The sequence below is a fragment of the Sorex fumeus genome, unplaced genomic scaffold, assembly GCF_029834395.1.
Source record: "Sorex fumeus unplaced genomic scaffold, SorFum_2.1 ptg000072l, whole genome shotgun sequence".
Taxonomy (NCBI): Eukaryota; Metazoa; Chordata; class Mammalia; order Eulipotyphla; family Soricidae; genus Sorex; species Sorex fumeus.
The window spans coordinates 50122258-50143299 of record NW_026606129.1 but is presented as its reverse complement, the minus strand read 5'-3'; the positions used below and the strand labels follow the sequence as shown (position 1 = coordinate 50143299).

Here is a 21042-nt window from a genome sequence, read left to right as displayed (position 1 = left end):
AACCAAAACATTCTGCATTTTGATGGGAAGTCTGCCGGCCTGGGTGACAGCTGAGAGCCCACCAGGAAGCTGCCCTGCTCTCAGAAAACTGTCTCCCACCCTTTCCCTCCACCCCACCCCCAGTCGGCCCCACAGCAGGCACCGCCCTAGCTCTCATCACCCATTTTCCAATTTTGGACCAAATAAGGGTGCACTTCCTCATGCCCTTGTACCCTTCCCCTATACCACACTGACATCACCCACAGACAGGGCTTCTGGCCCTGAGGGCTCCAAGTTGCAAGACTTTCTACTGTTGGCTAGCAGAGTGTTCTATAATTGTCTTCAGCTGACCAATAAAGTCACTGTGGGCTAATCAGAAACCATCATCACTGCTATCAAAATCTAGGTCATAGAGCAGGATTTTCCCTGGTTCCCTGCATTGTAGGGAGTTGGAATTGCTAAGGTTGAGGTCACTGAACCAGTGTATGTGGTGGTCCCTTTGGGAACTGCTGTCTTGGCAAGAATGCCCACTGGACTGCAGGAGTTCCCCTTCTCCTGTCTTACTGACCTGGATACTTCCTTCTAGAGCAGAGTCCCCTAGTGTGGTGTGGTCAAAGACCTCCTGCTGCCTCTGGGGGGCCTTTTGAGGAAAAGAATCTTTAGGCTGAGGGTGTTTAGAACTGAAAGCACAGGTACAGCTTGGAATTTGCTCTTGCTTCCTGGCTCGTGGCCTGCCTCTGCAGGCTTTCCTGAGCTGCTGCTTCTTATCTTTCCTCACTCTCGCTCTGGTTCTGCCTTTCTGGGTTGTCACCAACCTCTGTTCAAAGGGGTTGTATAAGAACACATCTCGGGCATGATGTTTTTGAGAGCTGTTCTTAATGCTGGTCGCGAAGCTGTTTAAATGAGGGTGTGTAAGTGGTGAGACTCCTTGGGAAGGCAGGTCTGAGTTCTCGGGAAGAGTGTGCTCAGCGCTGTCGTTCTTAGAGCTGGCTTTTGTCCTAGGATGATTTTTGCTATTGGTCTGCACCGCCTGGTCCTGCACCTCCTGCTTCCCTTTACCTGCTCCAGCAGCCAGCAGTGCAGCCTCTTCTTGAGGGGTATCCTGCTGAGCTCCCTCACCCCAGACACTTAAGTTAGGAGGTAATGGGGACCCCATACAGAGCTTCCTTACAGCAGGGTGGACCTGCGCCTGCTGCAGAGAGGAGTCCTCAGAGGCACAGACCTCCTGGTGGGTGACACTGAGGCTCTGAGCCAGAAAAGGTGAGGTCTGGGAAGTGCTGTCTTTCACATGCGTGACTACTCCAGGGAATGAGACCAAACTCTTGATCTCTGCTAAGACACCAGGAACATTCAGCTGGCTTAGCTGCTCTCCCAGCTGCTGCAAATCTTTATTCTGCTGGACAACCAAGACTTCAAGATGCTCCAGGTTGGACTTCATTTCCACAAATTCTGCTTGTTTCTGAAGAAGGGCAGAAAAGAAAGATGAGAAATATGGGCACAACTCAGAATGCCTGATAAAGGATGTGAGAACAAACTAAAGCAAAACCCAGGTTTGCCCCTCTCTGGACACATTACGTGAAAAGGCTCTGGAATTAGCACAGTGCACTGAAGGATCTTGGGAGCCAAGCTTGCCTCTATCAGGGCCTGTGCTAGCTACTGTTCTTAGTTTAAAAATTGCAGCTTTAGGACTGGAGACAGTGCAGGGGGTAGGGCGTTTGCTTTACGCTGTACTCAGGGGTCCCTGAGTACTGACTGCTGAGAGTGATTCCTGAACACAGAGCCAGGTGTAAGCCCTGAGCACAGCTGGGTGTGGCCCAGACCCAATTCCCCCATTCAATTTCAATTTTAAAGAGGCCTTGCTGGGTTTTAGCGATAAGGCCAAAGCCATACTTGAGAGAAGTTGAGCATTCACTTACAGCTTCAAATCTCTTCTGTATCTCAAGGATGGCCTGCTCCAGGTTACCAGTGTCCTTCACTCTTTCCAGCAGCAGGTCTTTTTGGGACCTTGATGTCTCACGCACTAAATATAGAACAGAGCAATGACAATTCACTTCATGAAACTGGTATGCACACTTTTGCTAAACTGTAACTGGGAAGAGGAAGAGCTGGAAGCTGCATAGATCACTTGAGTTTATAACAAGAATCCAAGACTCTGCCCAAATCTGCCTTGTTGAGGATGAGAAGTCAGAACAAGCTGTTTCCTCTAGTCTCTTCTTTTCCTCTCTGAGAAGATCCTGCCCAGGGCAATCCAACCTCAGAACCCATTGGAAGCCCTTTGAAGCCTGCTGCCCACGTGTCAGTACCAGCCTCTTTCCTTGGCCTTCGTTCCCAGGCTGGTCATCAGAATGACCTTCTGACAATACAGATATGTGCATTACCCTTTGAAGCCTTCACTGATGCGTGCAAAGGTGTTTCACTGACCAAATGAAATGTATTTCACTGTTTCACTGACCACATGGTGTTTCACTGACCAAATGATGGTGTCAAAAACACTATTTACTTACTTATTTTAACGCATTCAATTTTAGGTAATGTGTTTACAATATGTTGACATTTCTGGTGTTGGTATGCAGTTATCTCACCTCACCACCAACAAAGTGCCCAAGACCACCTGCCCCCACTGAAACCAAAACTTCAAATTGGCTCTAGACCCCTGCTAATTTCCCTTTATCCGCTGTCCTTCTCTGTTCCTCCGGGCTGTGTTTCCTAAGCAATTTCTCTCTCACCATGGGTCTTTGTGGGTCAAATTGTTCCCTCAACATATTTCTGCTTCTATACCTGTCATCCGACCAATCCTCTCAAATCCTTAGGCCAAATATTATTTTTTCTTCTACTCTCAGTAATTATCTCCTTGAAAAATAACATTTCTGGTCTGGTTTGGGTGCTTCTGCTTTCTGCTGGTAGCACAGTGCGTGTGTGTATCATCACTCAGCACCCTACACCTACTTATTTACCCTCTAATTTTGTTAGAAACCTGAATACAAGCACTCAGGACTGATACTGATTTTACTCATTTGCTTGGAGAGATTTTCATAAACACATAGTGTATTTTTTTTTTTTGCTTTTTGGGTCACACCTGGCAATGCACAGGGGTTACTACTGGCTCTGCACTCAGGAGTTACTCCTGGCGGTGCTCAGGGGACCATATGGGATGCTGGGAATCGTACCCGGGTCGGCCGCATGCAAGGCAAATGCCCTACCCACTGTGCTATCTCTCCAGCCCCAACACAGTGTTTTATTGCAACTTTATGAACATTGAGTTGCAATTATTGTATTCTCTTGCTAAACTGTAGGTCAAATAAGATGCTTTTACTTTTATTCAACTAATAACGAGCTTCTTCTATAGTCCAGGCAGTGAACTAGTCCCCCATGAAGTACCTTATAGTTTCTTCTAAGTTCTTTTAAAATGCTTTGGCATTTCTTTGTAAATAAAAGTTTCCTTCCCTAAAATGGGCTACATGTTAAATTTCTTATATTAACAAATTCTAGATAAACAATTTTAAAAAAAATTCAGGGCTGGAGCGATAGCACAGTGGGTAGGGCATTTGCCTTGCATGCGGCTGACCTGGATTCGATCCCCGGCATCCCATATGGTCTCCCAAACACTGCCAGGAGTAATTCCTATGTGCAAAGCCAGGAGTAACCCCTGAGCATTGCTGGGTGTGACCCCAAAAGCAATAAATAAATAAAAATTTAAAAATTTTAAAAGCTTTAAAGGCACAAGAAAGAAAAACAGAGGAAGTTATAATTTTGTAGCAGAGAAGGCCTTTCTAAGAACTAAGTTATAAAATCCAGAAGACTTTATTTATTTCTTTATTTATTTTTTGCCTTTTGGGTCACACTCGGCATTGCACAGGGGTTACTCCTGGCTCATGCACTCAGGAATTATACCTGGCAGTGCTGGGTGTTGGGGGGACCATATGGGATGCTGGGAATCGAACCCAGGTCGGCCGCGTTCAAGGCAAACGCCCTACACGCGGTGCTATCACTCCAGCCCCCAGAAGACATTTTAAAAATGGTAGTGTTTTGTGTCCTTGTTGAGTACATGTCTAGGTAGTTTCTCTTGTTTTGGATTTCTAAATACCATGGCTCCTCCTACCCCCCATGTATTATGTCTCTTATTAATTTCTGTTACTAAATTATCTTATGATTTGGGGCACTTTTTCAGCTGATTCTCAGAATTTAATTGTAGATCAGAACTACCTCAAACTGATTTAAATAGAAACTTAACATTTCTCCCCCCCCACAGGCTGTATTTTTAGAGCCAGAGCACCTGTGCTGATTATAGGACCTTGTCCTCTGAGTAACTCTAATCTCCAGGGAAACCAAATTCAGCCTCTGCAGAACCAAGATGCTAGAGAACTATGACCACAGTGAAGTCTATTCCGAAGAGAGAGGTCCCACAAGGAAGATTCTGCCTTACAAGCATAAACTGATTTAAAGTCTATCAATCAGCCTTATTCAAACTGCCCATTTCTCTAATATGTTCCTTAATCCCTAACTTATAAAACAGTTCTTAGGGACCATGCAATGCTAGTTGAACCCAGGCCTCCTGCCTGCAAAGCATGTACTCCAGCTGCATGAGCTATCTCTCCAGCCTTTGGGAGATGCTATTTTCATGAGGCTTCAGATTGGCAGAGCATATGACTTGCATATGTGAGGCCTTGGATTTTATCCTTGGCTCTATATGAAAAACAAACAAGTATACAATCATGCACTGAATAAATTCAAATCGTGATAAATTCCCTGATAGTCATTATAAAAAAAACCACGAGAGAATGGGGAACCAGAGATGTAGCTCAGCACATGCTTCATATACATGAGGATCTGGGTTTGATTCTGACACACACGAAAGAAAAGAAAAAGAAGGAAAAAAGGGATGAGAGCATCTTTAGATAGGATCATCAGAGATGACACACCTAAGTTGAGACCAGCATTTCAGACCCAGAGCTATATTACGATATGGCTTTGTATGTGGTTGACCCAAGTTTGACCTTCAGCATCCCATATGGTCCCCACAGCACCATCAGAAGTAATTCCTGAGCAGAGATCAAGGAGTAACCCCTGGGCATCACTGAGTGTAGACCAAAACCAAAAACAAAACAAAATGAAACAAATATATAAATCGACCTTTCAGATTCTTCTTCAAGCCCATGTTTTCCCTTAAACATGTATCTTGCATGTTTGTATCTGTGTTTCTTTGCTGCCTATACTTTCTCTTCCACCTTTCCCAGTTTTCTCTCCTCTCACATTTTTCTCAATAAATTCCAATTTAAAAAACCCTACCTGGGGCTGGAGCAATAGCACAGTGGGTAGGGTGTTTGCCTTGCATGCAGTCAACCCTGGTTCGATTCCCAGCATCCCATATGGTCCCCTGAGCACCGCCAGGAGTAATTCCTGAGTGCAGAGCCAGAAGTAATCCCTGTGCATTGCCAGGTGTGACCCAAAAAGCGAAACAAAAAACAAACAAACAAACAAAACCCTACCAGGTTTCACAAAAAAAAAAAAAGTAGTTGTAGAGATAATTGAACAGGTTAAAGAGATAATGAGCTTGGGTGCCGGAGTGATCGTACAGCAGGTAGGGCATTTGCCTCGCACAGGGCTGACCTGGGTTCAATCCCCGGCATCCCATATAGTCCCCTGACCAACACCAAGAGAAATTCCTGAGTGCAGAGTGAGGAGTAATCCCTGAGCATCACTGGGTGTGATTCTAAAAGCAAAAAAAAAAAAGGTAAGGAGCTTGTCTTACCTTGGGCACAACATCATGGTCCCCTGAGCATCACCAGGAATGATTCCTGAGTTAGGAGTAAAGAGCCAGGGGTAAGACCTGAGCCCTCCTCCCCCCATCCCTCCCCCCAAAGAAGGTAGCCCTGCAAAGATTAGGGGAAAGTTCAGGTAAAGACAATAGTAAGTAAAAAGTTCCAAAGTGAGAAGGTCCAGGAGATGACTCAGTGGCTAAAGCACCTGCCTTATAAGCATGAGACTGCAAGTTTGATCCTGGTGGCACACTCCATGCACAGTGCCAAAATGGTAGCTCTGCTGTCTGTGATCCCCAGTGCCATATGCATTTCTAGCCAAACTGTAGCCAGGTATGTGTGAGCACCACTAAAAAGCACAACCAGACTGAACACAAGCACTGCAACTGAAGAGTGCCTACCCCCTGGGGGAGCACTATGTAAGTACCCCAATTCAGGGAGGACAACTCCCAGGAAAACACAGCCAAAATGTAAGCACAATTAAGTATGTGTGAGACCTCCAGTCATGACATCATCATCAACATAGTGAGAAAGGGGAGAAAACTCTGAGAAAGAGCCTGTTACAACTATAGTAAACCAATGTGGTCTTGTCCACTCCCCCAAAGAGGTAAATTTTTATTTTCTGTATATTTGGCCATAGTTAAAAAACAAGTAAGGATTTTTCAGAAAGCAAATGGTGCTTGCCTTGCATATGAATGACCCATGTTCAAACCCTGGCACTATATACAATAGACCTGAGCACCATCAAGAGTGATTTGTGGGGCTGGAGCAATAGCACAGCGGGTAGTGCGTTTGCCTTGCACGCGGCCGACCTGAGTTTGATTTCCAGCATCCCGTATGGTCCCCCAAGCACCGCCAGGAGTAATTCCTGAGTGCAGAGCCAGGAATAACCCCTGTGCATTGCCGGGTGTGATCCAAAAAGAAAAGAAAAAAGAGTGATTTGTGAGCAAGCCAGAATTAAACCCTGAACACTACTGGGTGTGGCAGAAAGAAGAAAAAAGAAAGGAAGGAAGGAAGTAATGAAAGAAGGACAAAAGAGAGAGGAGGAGAGAGAAAAAATAAGAGAGAGGCGGAGGAAGGGAAAGAGGGGGGAAGGAAAAAAGGGAGAGAGAGAGAGAGGGAGGGAGGGAAGAAAGGACAGACAGATGTTCACCTACTTTTCAATATAAGTTAAATTTTACATATTAATCAGTTAGAAAAATGTTATTTACTTATGTTTCAAGTACTGAATTCCTATTCCTAAATTCAATTAGTCAAATATTTTCCCAGAAATCCATATGTAGATATTTGTAGTGGAAAGCAAACCTAATTATCCTACTCTAAGATGAGGGCCTAAATAGCAATGTTTCTTAGCAACAGTGAACATTACCAACCACAAAAGCAGAGAATGAGAAAGGCAAGCAAACTGTCCAATTTGAGATCTGGTAGTGCTCAGGAAGAATCCATCAGTGGCCCCTCTTGTTTTTTCCTTGTCCCTGAGAGACAGATGTGCAAAGAGCAATGTTTAATTCCTATGAAAAAAAAAAAGCAGCTTTACAGGAGCTTTTTTGTTTGTTGTTTTTGGACCACACTCTGGAGGTGTTTGGGGGACCATATGTGGTGTTGTAATTTGAACTGAGAGCCTTGCACGCAAAAGCAAGCACTTGAGTCCCTGCACTATCACTCTGGCCTCCTGACACATTGTCTTTATCTATTCATCCGTCAGGTTGTTTCCATAGGTTGGCAATTATAAGTAATGTTGCAGTGGCTATAGATAGGGGTGTATATATCTTTTTGAATTAGTGTTTTTTAATTCTTTGGATACATACCAGTAACGAAATAGCTGGGTCATATTATATTTCTATTCTTTCATTTTCTAACTAAGTTTTGGACTATTCTGACAGTAGTTCCACCAGGTTACATTCCCAATAATAGCATATGAATAGCATATGAGGCATCCCTTTCTTTCACATTGTCACCAACACTTGTTTCTTGTCTTTTCAATAACAGCCGTTCTCTAATTATGAGGTGAAATCTCACTGTAGTTTTGATCTGCATTTCCCTAAATTTAAGTGATTATTATATCTATTCATGTACTTCTTGTTCATCTGTAGGTCTCTGGAGAAATGTCTATGGAGCTCACCTACCCATTTTTTAAAGAAGGTTGCTGCAGACTTTACTCTTAACAATTACAGGAGCCAGAAGAGTACAGTGAGTAGGGTGCTTGCCTTGCACACGGCCAATTCAGGTTTGATCCCAGATGGTGGCCCCTAAGCACCATCAAAATTGATCTCTGAGTGCAAAGGCAGACCAAGTCCTTAGCACAGTAGGGTGTGGCCCCAAACCAAACACACAAAAAGTTTATGTTCCTTACTTAGAACATAACTTAGAACTTAGAGGATTTCTTAGAGCATTTCTCAGTACAAAATTATAAAATTGTTGCCCATGTATTTTTATAGTTTTGTTATTTATTATTTATTCACCACCCATAGTATACTGATTTTATCTATAATTAATTTTGGTGTATAGCATTATCTATTTTCCAAAGAGATATTTTCTAATCTTGTTGAGGGGGAACTGGTGTTATTCCTGATAGTGCTTAGGGCTACTCCTGGCTCTGTGCTCAGGGATCAATCCCTATGCTTAGGTACTATGTGGTTCTAGGACCAAACCCAGGCCTCCTGCAAGAAAAGCATGCACATTTCCCTTTAAGCTCTCTCTCCAGTACACATTTTCTGATCTTAATAGCATCATTTCCTTCTAATTTTACTAATGATCATAATTTTTCAATATAAAAGATTCCTAATAGATGAAGTATTATTTTGCATCAGTTAGTTAAGCTAAACCAAAGTTAAATAAGGAACAAGAGGAGTTAGATTAAATAACTTAGAATGATCTTTCTGGTTATTCAAGCAGAGTGTGGGGAAGATTATCTCATGGTGTGATGCCACCAACTGCATAATAACATTAAGATAGCACTTTTGGGGCCAGAACAATAACACAGCAGGTAGGATGCTTGCCTTGCACATGGCTGACTATGGTTTGATCTCCAGCACCACATAACAGTTCTGAGTTCTCCCAGGAGTAGTCCATGAGCACAGAGCCAGGAGTAAGCCCTGGGTGTGGCCCATCAAACAGACAAACAAACAACAGATAGCACTTGCACACAACCTCGTTTCTTTAAAAGCCCAGTGAATGCAAACTGAAAGCCCACAAAGTGTACCAACTGGCAAGTTTACTGCATCAGTGAGTTAGACTGAGCCTGACTACATGACGGTTGATTTGCTTGTTTCCTCTTTCAGTAACTAACTTTCTGCTCTTTATCACTGTCTTCCAAGAAAGTATATAATTCTTGAGAGGCTACTAGTGCCATTTTCAATAATCAACTGGATTTTAGGGTCAGAGCAATAGTACAGCGGGCAGGGCATTTGCCTCGCAGGTGTCCAACCTGAGTTTGATCCCTGACACCTCATATGGTTCCCCCAATTAGGAGTAATTCCTGAGTACAGAGCTAGGAATAACCCAGCGTTGATGTGTGTCACACAAAAATAAAAATTAAAAAGAAAAACACCTAAATTTCGAACTAGTATATTGCACTACTTGCTACTGTTTTCCGTATGACTGTGGCTCCCTCTCCTAAATCATAGCCTCTGAGAAAATAAACCATCAGGGGTTAAGGATCAGGATTCATATGCCTATTTTATTTTTTTGTTTTTTAAGCCATACCCAGTGGCAGGGGGCTGGAGAGGGATATTCTCTGCTTGTTACTCAGAGGCTACTGTGTTATTGCTCCAGTCCCTATTGTGGCTACTTTTATTAATAGTATTCTTTAGAACCACATCTAGCAGAGCTAGAGGCTACTCCTAGCTCTTTGTTCAGGGGTCACTCTGGGCTGTATTCAAACTTGGACCAGCCACATACAAGGCAAGTGTCTTACTTAATCCCTGTATTATCTCTCCAGCCCTCCATAGGCCTACTTTAAGTCTGATCAGTTGTAGCACTTTCTCTGTGTTGTTATTTTGTTGGGAACCATGAGCACTTCCATTTTCTTTTCTGAGCCTTAAACGTCACAGTCTTCTTCTTCTTTTCATCCAGTTTAAAATATTGAAAACCCGGGGCTGGAGCAATAGCACAGAGGGTAGGGCGTTTGCCTTGCACGCGGCCGACCCAGGTTCGATTCCCAGTATCCCGTATGGTCCCCCGAGCACCGCCAGGAGTGATTCCTGAGTGCAAAGCCAGGAGTAACCCCTGAGCATCACCGGGTGTGACCCAAAAAGCAAAAAATAAATAAATAAAATAAAATATTAAAAACCCCCTGTGCCAAGTTGTCTTCACTGGGGCACCTCAGAAAGGGGCTGGTTGAGTTTCTCTCCCTGCCCCGAGCAGAACCCCAGCAGCTAAAAATCTTCAGAACCCAACCACCACCATGCAAGGCCACTCTCCACATGCGCGAATGAGCCTTACCCAAGAGGGGATGAGCCTCACCCAAGAGGGGACGAGCCTTACCCAAGAGGGGATGAACCTCACTCAAAAGGGGACCACCAGAAAAACTCAGATATGAGGAGATCTCCAAGCTTGAACTGGGATTGGGCCTCCTCCTCCCAGCTCCCCAGTGTTCCAGCAGCTTGGCAGTCACACCCACAAAATGCCCCCGGTGCCATGTAATCTCATCAATGGTCAAGACCCAGAGACTAGAAACTAAAGGTCCCGAAAGAGAACAACGCAGAATTTCCTAGAGCACGCAACCTCTTACACTTTACCTCTTACCAAAAGTAGCACACATTTGTTTGGTTCTAACATACTTGCTTGTATTCTCTTATATTCAGGCTTAAATGGCTCCAGAATGAAATACAACAACCTTCACACACTTCCCTCTTATTGTGGTGGGAAGGTGTTTAGTGGTGGGATTGGTGTTTGAATATTATCTGTAGTGAACTACTGTGAAATACTTTTATGAAAATAAAATTTATGGGTTGGAGCGATACCACAGAGGGTAGGGCATTTACCTTGCACGTGGCAGACACGGGTTCGATTCCTCCGTCCCTCTCAGAGAGCCTGGCAAGCTACCGAGAGTATCCCACCCGCACGGCAGAGCCTAGCAAGCTCCCTGTGGTGTACTTGATATGCTAAAAACAGTAACAACAAGTCTCACAATGGAGACATTACTGGTGCCCGCTCGAACAAATTGATGAACAACGGGAGGACAGTGCTCTCTCTCTCTATATATATATATGTATGTATATATATATATAAATAAAGTATTGTTTTATATAAAACAAAATAAAATAAAATATAGAAAACTCGCTGGAGTGATAGTACAGAGTGGGTAGGGCGTTTGCCTTGCATGTGGTTCGACCTGGGTTCGAGTCCCAGCATCCCATATGGTTCCCCGAGCACTGCCAGGAGTAATTCCTGAGTGCAAAGCCAGGAGTAATCCCTGTGCATCGCTGGGTGTGACCCAAAAAGCAAAAAAAAATAAAATAAATAAAATATAGAAAACCAAAAGACACTTGGGTGGGGGGAGGATGGGACACAACCAGTGATACTCAAGGCTTACTCTTGGCTCTGTGCTCAGGGATCACTCCTGGCAGCATTTGGAGTGCTGGAGATCAAACCTGGGTTGGCCTTCTGCAAGGCAAGCACCCAAATGTACTATCTCAACAGCCCCCAAAAGGACACTTTCCTTGGAAACTTAACAAATGAGTTATTCTCTTTTGGGGGGATTAAGAAATTTGGGGCACACCTGTTTGTGTTCAGGGTTTGTGCACTCCCAGCTCTGTGGGCAGGGGTCATTGCTGGAGATGCTCAGGGCACCATACAGGGTGCCAGGGATTGAACCTGGTTGGCCATATACAATGCAGATATCTTACTGGCTGTACTCTCTTTCTGGTCTCGTCTTGATATTTCTTATGAGGGTAACCGTCCTAGGCTTCCACACTGATTTCCAAACAGATGCACAGTTGCCCTGTGTGTGGGATAACCAGCTTGAAAGCCAGCAAATAGTACAGTGCCTTTTTTGCAGACAGATGGGGATTAATTTCAAAGACACGCAAAACGATTAATTTTTGTAAACCATGAGCAATCTGCCCAATGGCATTTGAATGTTTTAAATTTGTTTAAAAAAATAAACAAACAGACAAATGTAAACAAATACAGATGCAATCATCATATTGTTTAGCTGGAAAACTATTGGTTTTAGAGAGGTGTCCACATAATGAAAAATGTGTTCTCGCTTTCTTCTGCTAAGGGCCAGCACCTTGGCTTTGTTCTGCTATGATTCAGCACCTTGGTCTTGTTTTTTTTTTGGGGGGGGGGGGCACACTTAGCAGTGCTAAGAGGTTACTTTTAACTCTGCACTCAGGAATTATGAGGGGCGATGCTCAGGGAACCATATGGGATGCCGGAGATCAAACTTGAGTTGACTGTGTGCAAGGCAAACACCCTACCCACTGTACTACATAGATCCGACCCTACAGGTTTTCTAATTAATTCATGTATAAATCATTAACTGGTGGAGTAGGGGACTTCACAAACCACAAACTATAACTGAAATTGAGAAAGATGTTGTGATTCACCACAAAACAGTTCTTACTGAAATGAAAGCAGCAAGAAGAGCAGTAGACAAGTGGAGTATTTCTAACTCCTAAGAGAGCAGTGTCTCTATTTCTAAATCCTTCGGGAGTGTGTCTTTACAGACAGCACAGTTAGCAATTCATTTGGGACTCAAGGATGCTGCTGATTCACTTCTGGCTGTAAGATGAGCAATAGTAATTTCACCTACCCAAGGCAGGGAGGTTACTGGGTAGAGGATATGTCTCACTGAGGGCATATAGGGACTAAAGCATTCCCACAGCAGTAAGTCCCACTATCCAGATTAGTGTGTTCTACATCTCTTCAGGACTAGCTTCATGTATTCTCTCATCTGAAATACTTTATTGGAACCTTACCATTGGCAGAAACCTGGCTAGGGTCAGAAAGTTCATGTTCATTGCTCACCAGTGCCCTCTGCTGATAACCTCAACCAGGAAGCACTCACATGTCTTGGCCACAGTCTCCAAAGAATCCACAATAAATTGACTTCTTAAACTGAGACATTCCTCAGACTTTTCCACAGTGGTCTGCAACTAAAGAACCACAAATAAAGAAAAAAATCACTCTTTTGTTATTTTACTAAATTAGAGAATTTACAATGATAATGAAAGATGTAATTAAACGGGAGATATACCGGACCGGGGTTAAGGTGCTTGTTTTACATGAAGCTGGTTCCCTCCCTAGCACTGCACATGATCCCCAGGAGTGGCCCCTAACTACAGAGCCTAGAGTAGCCCCCTGAGCATCTCTGGGTAAGGCTTAATGCCCCCCAGAATCAAATTAAAGATTAAAAAAGAGGTACACTTAAGCATTGTCTTTCTACATTGAACCAAAGTTAATAGAATATAATTATGAAATATCTTAAAATGTAAAATGTTCAGAGTCGGGAGATGGAACAGGTATTAGGGTCATGCCTATCATATTCCTGACCTCGGTTTGATTCCCAGCACCACATGGTTTCCCTCCCAAGTCTCACTGGGTATAAACTTTTAGACCCCTCCCACCAGCACTGCTGGACATAGTCCTGCAGGTCCCCAGCACCATTGCAGTGGCCCAGGTATCCCTAAACACTGCAGGGCCTAAGCAGAGTACCATATATGTAACCTCACGCCCTTATACTGAACTGAGGTTGGCTGAGAACTGCCCATGGAGTCCCGAATCTCCTGAGTACAGCTTGGGAAACCCTTTCCAGAAATGCCAAGATTTTTGAACTCCTTGAAATGCAACTCTACTTACCCTATCAATGCTTTCTCTGACATGGGAAATAAAGTTGTACAGAGTCTCACTAGGAGAAAAAAGAGGAAAAAAAAGTCCTTGTGAAATATTAAAACAATATGGAACAGAGTGATTTCCTGAACACGACTGGCTTCCACCTAGTATAGCTCCACACAGTGCTTGCTCAGAGTTAGAGACTAGACCTTGAGGAACATGAGTGCCGGCATGGAAAATAAGAGAATACAAACCTTTCATGACCATATTCAAACAGAAACCAGATTTTCCTTTTAAAATGTACTCCGTATTTTAGCCAAGACAAAAATTTAACTCAGTGGTTACTACAGTGAAACAGAACAACTTTTTGTTTTCTCCTTTAGTCCACACCCAGGGGTTCTCAGGGCTTTCTTCAGGCTCTGTGCTCAGGGATCATTCCTGGCAGGGCTTGAGGAATCATATGTGGTGATGGAGATCAAAAATGGGTTGGCCGCTTACATGCAAGGTAATCACTTTACTGTACTATCTCTTTTACCCTAACTTTCATTTTCATGAAGATAGTCTTTCTGATATCTCACAGTTTCCAAACACACTTTAGAGTAGTGATGATTACTTTGATTATGAGACAGTATTTAGATAATTCCATGAACAACTTTTACCTCACTTCCCATTTCCTTCATTGCTTACGTTTTTGGGAAGTGGCCCAGAGGAATAGAACATTTACACACACCTGGCAAGGCATGGCCAGAAATCACTCTTTAGACTAGGGATACTGAACTGTGGAATCCTACTCAATATATGTGGTGACACCAGTGATTTGAATTTGTGACTATATGATTTTTTTTTTCTTTTTGGATCACACCTGGCACAGGTGTTTCTCCTAGCTTTGCACTCAGGAATTACTCCTGGTGGTACTTGGGGGGACCATATGGGATGCTGGGAATCGAACCCAGGTTGGCTGCATGCAAGGCAAACACACCTTACCCACTATCCTATTGTCCAGCCCCAATGACTATATAATTTTAAGTCACTGTGCTATTCCTCTAAGCCAAACAGAAGATTTTATTGTTGTTTGTAGTGTTATGGATGGAATCCAGTACTTCATACATGTAAGGCCTGTTCCCTGCCACTAAGTGACATTCCTGTATTCCCTAAATATACAAAATTTTAAACCTAACAGGGTAATTTTGTCTTTTTGGGAAGTCTCACTTGGCTGTGCTCAGGACTTACTCCTGGCTCCATGCTCAAAGCAGTCTTGACAGTATTCAGGACCATATGTGCTGCCAAGATTGAACCTAGGTTGTCCACATTTTATTTTACATGGCTTGTGGGCCACACCTGGTGGTGTTCGTGGATCATTCCTGGCAGTGCTCAAGGGACCATATATGGTACTGGGAATCAAAGCAAAGTCAGCCCTGTCCAACGCAAGCTTTATCCACTCATCTATCTCTGTGATTAAACCAGGGTTGGGTATATGCAAGGCTTAAGCCTTAGTCTCTGTATTATCTCTCTCATGTCCATCCTCCTCCCTCCTTCCCAAACTGTAATTTTAAAAATCTTAGTTGGGGCCCGAGATGTAATATAGGAGGTAAGGTATTCAACTTGCATGCAGCGAATCTTGGTTCAAAATCCCTGGCACCACATATGGTACCTAGAACCGTGCCAGGAGTGACCCTTAAGAACAGAGCTAGGAGTAAACCCTGAGCATAGCTGAGTGTGTCCCAGAAACCAAAAAATAAAAATGAAATGAAATAAAAACTCTCTATGTTATAATTTTATTGAAAAATGCATAAAATTAAAGACAATTTTAAAGGTGTCCCAAAGTCTCATAATTCTACCAAAGCACTACATATGAAAGTCTCTACTATATAATACCCCAGTTAGCATGTCTGTTATTCAAATGACCTCACTCCCTGATTAGCACATTTGGGAACAAATATTCATAACATTAAACTTTATTACACAAACTAAATAGCTTTTGTATATTATTTTATTTTAAATACTTTATATAAATGATGGGCTGGGGCGATAGCACAGAGGTAGGGCGTTTGCCTTGCACGCAGCCAACATGGCCGACCCGAGTTCGATTCCTCCGCCCCTCTCGGAGAGCCCGGCAAGCTACCGAGAGTATCTTGCCCGCACGGCAGAGCCTGGCAAGCTCCCCGTGATGTATTCGATATGCCAAACACAGTAACAACAAAGTCTCCAATGGAGACGTTACTGGGCCCGCTCGAGCAAATCGATGATCAACGGGAGGGCCTTTACTTTACTTACTATATAAATGATAGCACAGCGGGTAGGGTGTTTGCCTTGCATGCGGCCGACCTGTGTTCGATTCCTCCGTCCCTTTCAGAGAGCCCAGCGAGCTACCGAGAATATCGTGCCCGCACAGCAGAGCCTGGCAAGCTCCCTGTGGCGTATTCGATATGCCAAAAACAGTAACAACAAGTCTCACAATGGAGACGTTACTGGTGCCTGCTCAAGCAAATTGATGAACAATGGGAAGACACTGCTACAGTGCTGTATAAATGACAGCTCCCCGTTATAACTATTTCTTTTAACACTGGCTTATAACTTTATATTAGTATCATCATTTGGGTTTTAGGCCATACCTGGTGGTACTCAGGACATACTCCTGGATCTACACTTAGAAATCACATCTGGTGGTGCATGGGGGACCATATGGGATGACAGGGACTAAAACCAGTTGGCCTTGCACACGGCCAACCAGGGTTCAATCTCCAGCATCCCATATGGTCCCCTGAGCACCGCCAGGAGTAATTCCTGAGTGCAGAGTCAGGAGTATCCCCTGTGCATCACTGGGTGTGACCCAAAAAGCAAAGCAAAAAAAACCCCCAAAAACAAAAAACAACCTCAAGTCACTTAGGGACCAGAGAGTACAAAGCTTAAAGCACATGCCTTGCATTCAGCAGACCCTAGTTCAAATCCCTGCCACCACACAGTCCCCAGGTCACCACATGGTAATCCAGATAATCTCTAGCACCACAAACCCAACAGCACCACATCATCAGGCCCTTACATTGAACCACAAACTTGGATGGCTGAGAATCGCTGGGAGGAATGCACAAGGCCTCCTGAGTACCACAGTGGGGGTGTCCCCATCCTGCCAAAATAAAAACTCAACTTAAGAAACATCTACCATTTTAGCAAAAGTTCAGTATAGTAACTACAGGCACAATATTATAGATCTGTAGGATTTATTCATCTTAAATAACTGAAACTTTGACTAACTTCTCCAACCCCACTAACCCAGCAGCTATTACTGTAACCTGCTTCTATTGAATTTGACTACTTTACATTCCTCAAGTGAATAGTGCCATGTTGTATCTGTTTTTCTGTCTGGTTTATTTCACTTAGCAGAATATTCTTCAGGTTCTTTCATGCTATCACAAACGGCAGTATTTCCATCATTTTACAACCAAAGAATATGCCACTATATGTATATGTCACATACTAAAAATCAAGTCATCACAAACTACAGTATTTTAAATATTATTTTTTTTTACTTTGCAGTGCCAGGGAACGAACCCAAGGCCTCATACATGCAAGACAAATGCTCTACCATTTGTGCTACATTCCAACCCTGTCACTGTCACTGTCACTGTCCTCCCGTTGTTCATCGATATTCTCGAGTGGGCACCAATAGCGTCTCCATTGTGAGACTTGTTGCTACTGTTTTTGGCATATCTGATACATCACGGGTAGCTTGCCAGGTTTTGCTGTGAGGGTGAGATACTCTCGGTAGCTTGCCGGGCTCTCCGAGAGGGGCGGAGGAATCGAACCCAGGTCGACTGCGTGTAAGGCAAATGCCCTACCCGCTGTGCTATCGCTCCAGCCCCATTCCAACTCTACAGTATTTTATTTTTCATTGTTTTCTCCTTCCCTTCCCATTGTTGCTATTCTGTTGTAATGAACAGGGGTTGCACATGCTTGGCTGTGATGTTCACAAGCTTGCTGGAAGTAGAATATTTTGGGGGATACTTTTTGACTATAGCAGCTGTACTCAGGTTCTATTTCTGGCTCTGTGCTCAGGAGTGACCCCTAGAAGTGCTGGGGGAATCTTATGTAGTGTGGGGATTAACCCTGGGTTAACTGCATGGAAGGCAAGTGCTGTACCCCTGCACTATCTCTCCAGACTAGGTAGCACATTTCAGTTGTAGTGTTTACACTTTAGTGTGGTACCTATGCACATTCTGGTTATATCCTCACTAGAGGCTGCTGTGGTGCTGACACACATATTTACCAGAGATTTTATTCCTGGCTGCAGTGCTTGCACAGCTTGACTTGCATATGCCTGGCTGTGCACCAGAGATACAACACTCTATTGTGGCACCAGGGGTCCCAGATAGCAAAAATGATGGGACAGAGTCTACAGGCATCATAAGAGATTGAACTTATGACATTATAATTGCAAGGCAGATTCTTTTAGCTATTGAGCCATTTCTGACCCCTTATCAGTTTCTTTATCCATTCATCCACATTTTGGTTATTTTCTTATCTTTGTTATGTCTAATGCTCCAATAAATCAGGGGATGCAAATATTTCAATTTCCTGTATTTTCAATTACTCTGAATATATGCCCTGAGAAGGAACTAATGGATCATATTTTAGTTCTATTATGAAATATTTTTTGCAAACTCCATACTGTTTTCCAGTGTCTCTACCAGTTTACTTTCCCACTAATAAAGTACAATAATTCCTTTTCCTTCACACCATTGCCAATACTTGTTAGTATTTACTTATCTAAATAACAGTCATCCTTACAGGTGTGGAATGTGTTTCTAATTTATCTGTCTCTGGTGCTTAGTGATACTGAATAACTTTTCATACATCTGTTGGCCATTTGTATGTCTGCTTTGAAGAAATGTCAGCTTGGTTCCTTTGTTCATCTTTTTTCTCCATGGGGGCCACCTCCAGCAGAGTAAGGGCCATTTCTGGTGAGACTTGGTCTAGCGGTACAACGATATTTAGTTCCAGTCATCAGGGCTATAGACAGAAGAGCTGGGGAGTGACGGGAGGCCACATGCAGTGCCAAGGATTGAACTCAGGGGCCCTGTACATACCAAGCACATGTTCTGCCACTTGAACTATTTATCCAAGTCCTTCTTTCAACTACACTCTTTTGAAGGGTATTTTTAGGACTTTTCTCTCTCTCTCTCTCTCTCTCTCTCTATATATATATATATATACACACACACACACACATATATATATACACACCCTTTATCAACTACATGACTTGCAAATACTTTTCATTCCGTAGGATTATTTTCATTTTGTTGTTTCCTTTGCTGTACAGAAATATTTTAGTTTGATGTAATCCCACTTGTCTATTTTTTGCTTTTGTTGCCTGTGTTTTTGGTGTTATATCCAAGAAATCATTGCCAACGGCAATGTCAAGAAACTTTCCCCCTGTTTTATTCTAGGATTTTCAAGTCTTGTGCTTGTTTTATTCTATTTAGAGATTTGTTTGGGGGGTATACATGTCTTTGTTAAAAATATTCTTTCCCCGTTGCATATTTTTGAAATTCTTTCATTTTGTATTAAATATTTCAAATGTGACCTGTGAAAGATACATAGACTATAATGCAACCATTACAACTTTTTGTCTTTATTGAAATAGAATAAATAATTGAGTGCATAGGTTTCCTTTTTGTTTGGTTTTGGGCCACACCCAGTGATGCTCAGGGGTTACTTCTGGCTCTGCACACAGGAATTACTCTTGGTGGTGCTTGGGGAACCATATGGGATGCTAACAATCAAACCCAAATTGGCACATGGAAGGCAAATGCCCTACCCACTACACTATTACTCCCACCCCATAAGTTTCTTTTGGAGGAGGGGTTTTGGGCTACACCCATTGGTGCTCAGGGCCTACTCCAGGTTCAGGGGTCTCAGCTGTGATCAGGGGAACATGCATTGCCCTGGACTGAACTTGGGCTTCCTGCATGTGTTGAGCTCTTTAAGCTGTATTTCTTTGGCCCCCACTTATTAAATGAAAAAATATGAATGCAAAAAAAGCCCATAGGAAACAATCCCATTTTTATTTTTAAAAATACACCAAAAAACAGAACAGAGTTATATAAAACAGTGTTATTGGAGGTTCACAGAGTAAGCTGATTCAGAGGCAGACTTGAGAATCTGACAGACCCAAACTCTGCCTAAAACTCCTACTCAGTTTAGATGTACTCCCTGGGATAGAATCTTTCTGACACCTCCAGTCAGAGAGAGGTGCCTGTCCTTGAGACTCCCAAAGCACTTGGATACAACCTCTACTACAGCACTTACAACTTTGTAGTTAGAGTGGAAAATCTAGAATCTTAAGCTGTTACACATCTGAATCTAATTTCTGCATGAGATCTTCAGGTTAGGGTTGGTTTTTTTTTTTTTTTTGTAAGTAAAACCACTTTCCTCCTCTGTCAGTCTTTCCCAAAGTGGGTGATACCTGCCTTTTCAGGAGTAATTTTTAAAAAGAGAGTAGTAGGAAAAATAAGTTTGGGAACACTGATTTGGACACTTGAGTGTGCCAGGGACTTGATTATGTTCTCAGGAATACTGTTCTCTCCTCTCACAGATACTTTGCCAGGGAAAAAAAATTAATTCTCTCTCTGGCATCTCTAGCTACAATAATAGAAAGATAAGTGTTCTAGAAGGCTGGTAGAAGCTCTAGGACTATGCAATGGCGATGTGCAGGGAGGGTTTAGGGTACCGTGGGTAGGAAGTAGTGGCAGCAGAATCTCACTAAATTAATTTTAAACCTTGTTTTGGGGGAGTTTCCCATAATGGTAGCCCTTAGGAATTGTATGACAGTGGCAAGAACTTAAAGATTTTGTTTTATTAAATAGAAATCAGAATCCTGATTTTTATGTATTTTGTCTTCGGGGCACACCAGGCAGTGTTCAGGGATCATTCTTGGCTGTGCTCAGAGAACCATATGTGGTGCTGGGGATTGAACCCAGGGTAGGTGCAAGTAAGGCAAGTGCCTGTCCATTATACTACCTCTCTGGCCTTGAAACCTCACCTTCACCCTAGAATGTACTATCACCTAGATGGGTCAGAATAGCTCAGATAGGTCTAGACATTGCCAGACTCCTTATAGCCAGATATAGCCAAATGAGTAAATTTTAGCCTATATGACATGAGTAATGACAGTGTTATGTGCAACTTCCCTTTCTAAAGGGAAGGGAAGATGCATGTGCTACCAGCATCTCCTCTCTTGATACTTGCACTTGCATACCTTAGAGCACATTTCCCCAGTCTACCATTTTTCCATTGCAGAGATAGTAAAGTATGTTTGATTTTATAAGAAACTGTGAGACTTTTAGGACCCAGTGATGCAGATCAGTGGTAGAACACTGCCTTGCATGCATGAGGCTATTGGATCTCTGGGGTAACCCTATAGAGCTGAACATGATCCACAGTGCCAAAAGAAGTTATGATCCCTGATGCACAACAACTGTTTTACTACCACAACTTAAGTTTGCAAGCCTTACAACAATGGCAACTA

At 43.0% G+C, this 21042-nt stretch overlaps 1 protein-coding gene across 1 annotated transcript in view; it reads right to left on the bottom strand.

The window, feature by feature from the left end:
* Positions 1 to 352: 352 nt before the first annotated feature.
* IHO1 (interactor of HORMAD1 1) overlaps positions 353 to 21042 on the bottom strand; it is a 34726-nt gene continuing 14036 nt past the window's right edge. The window contains exons 4-7 of the mRNA XM_056129819.1: positions 13542 to 13590; positions 12751 to 12838; positions 1896 to 1999; positions 353 to 1438 (exon numbers count right to left, since the gene is read on the bottom strand). Of these exons, the coding sequence (XP_055985794.1) occupies positions 353 to 1438; positions 1896 to 1999; positions 12751 to 12838; positions 13542 to 13590 (1327 nt within the window). The remainder of the gene's footprint in view (positions 1439 to 1895; positions 2000 to 12750; positions 12839 to 13541; positions 13591 to 21042) is intronic.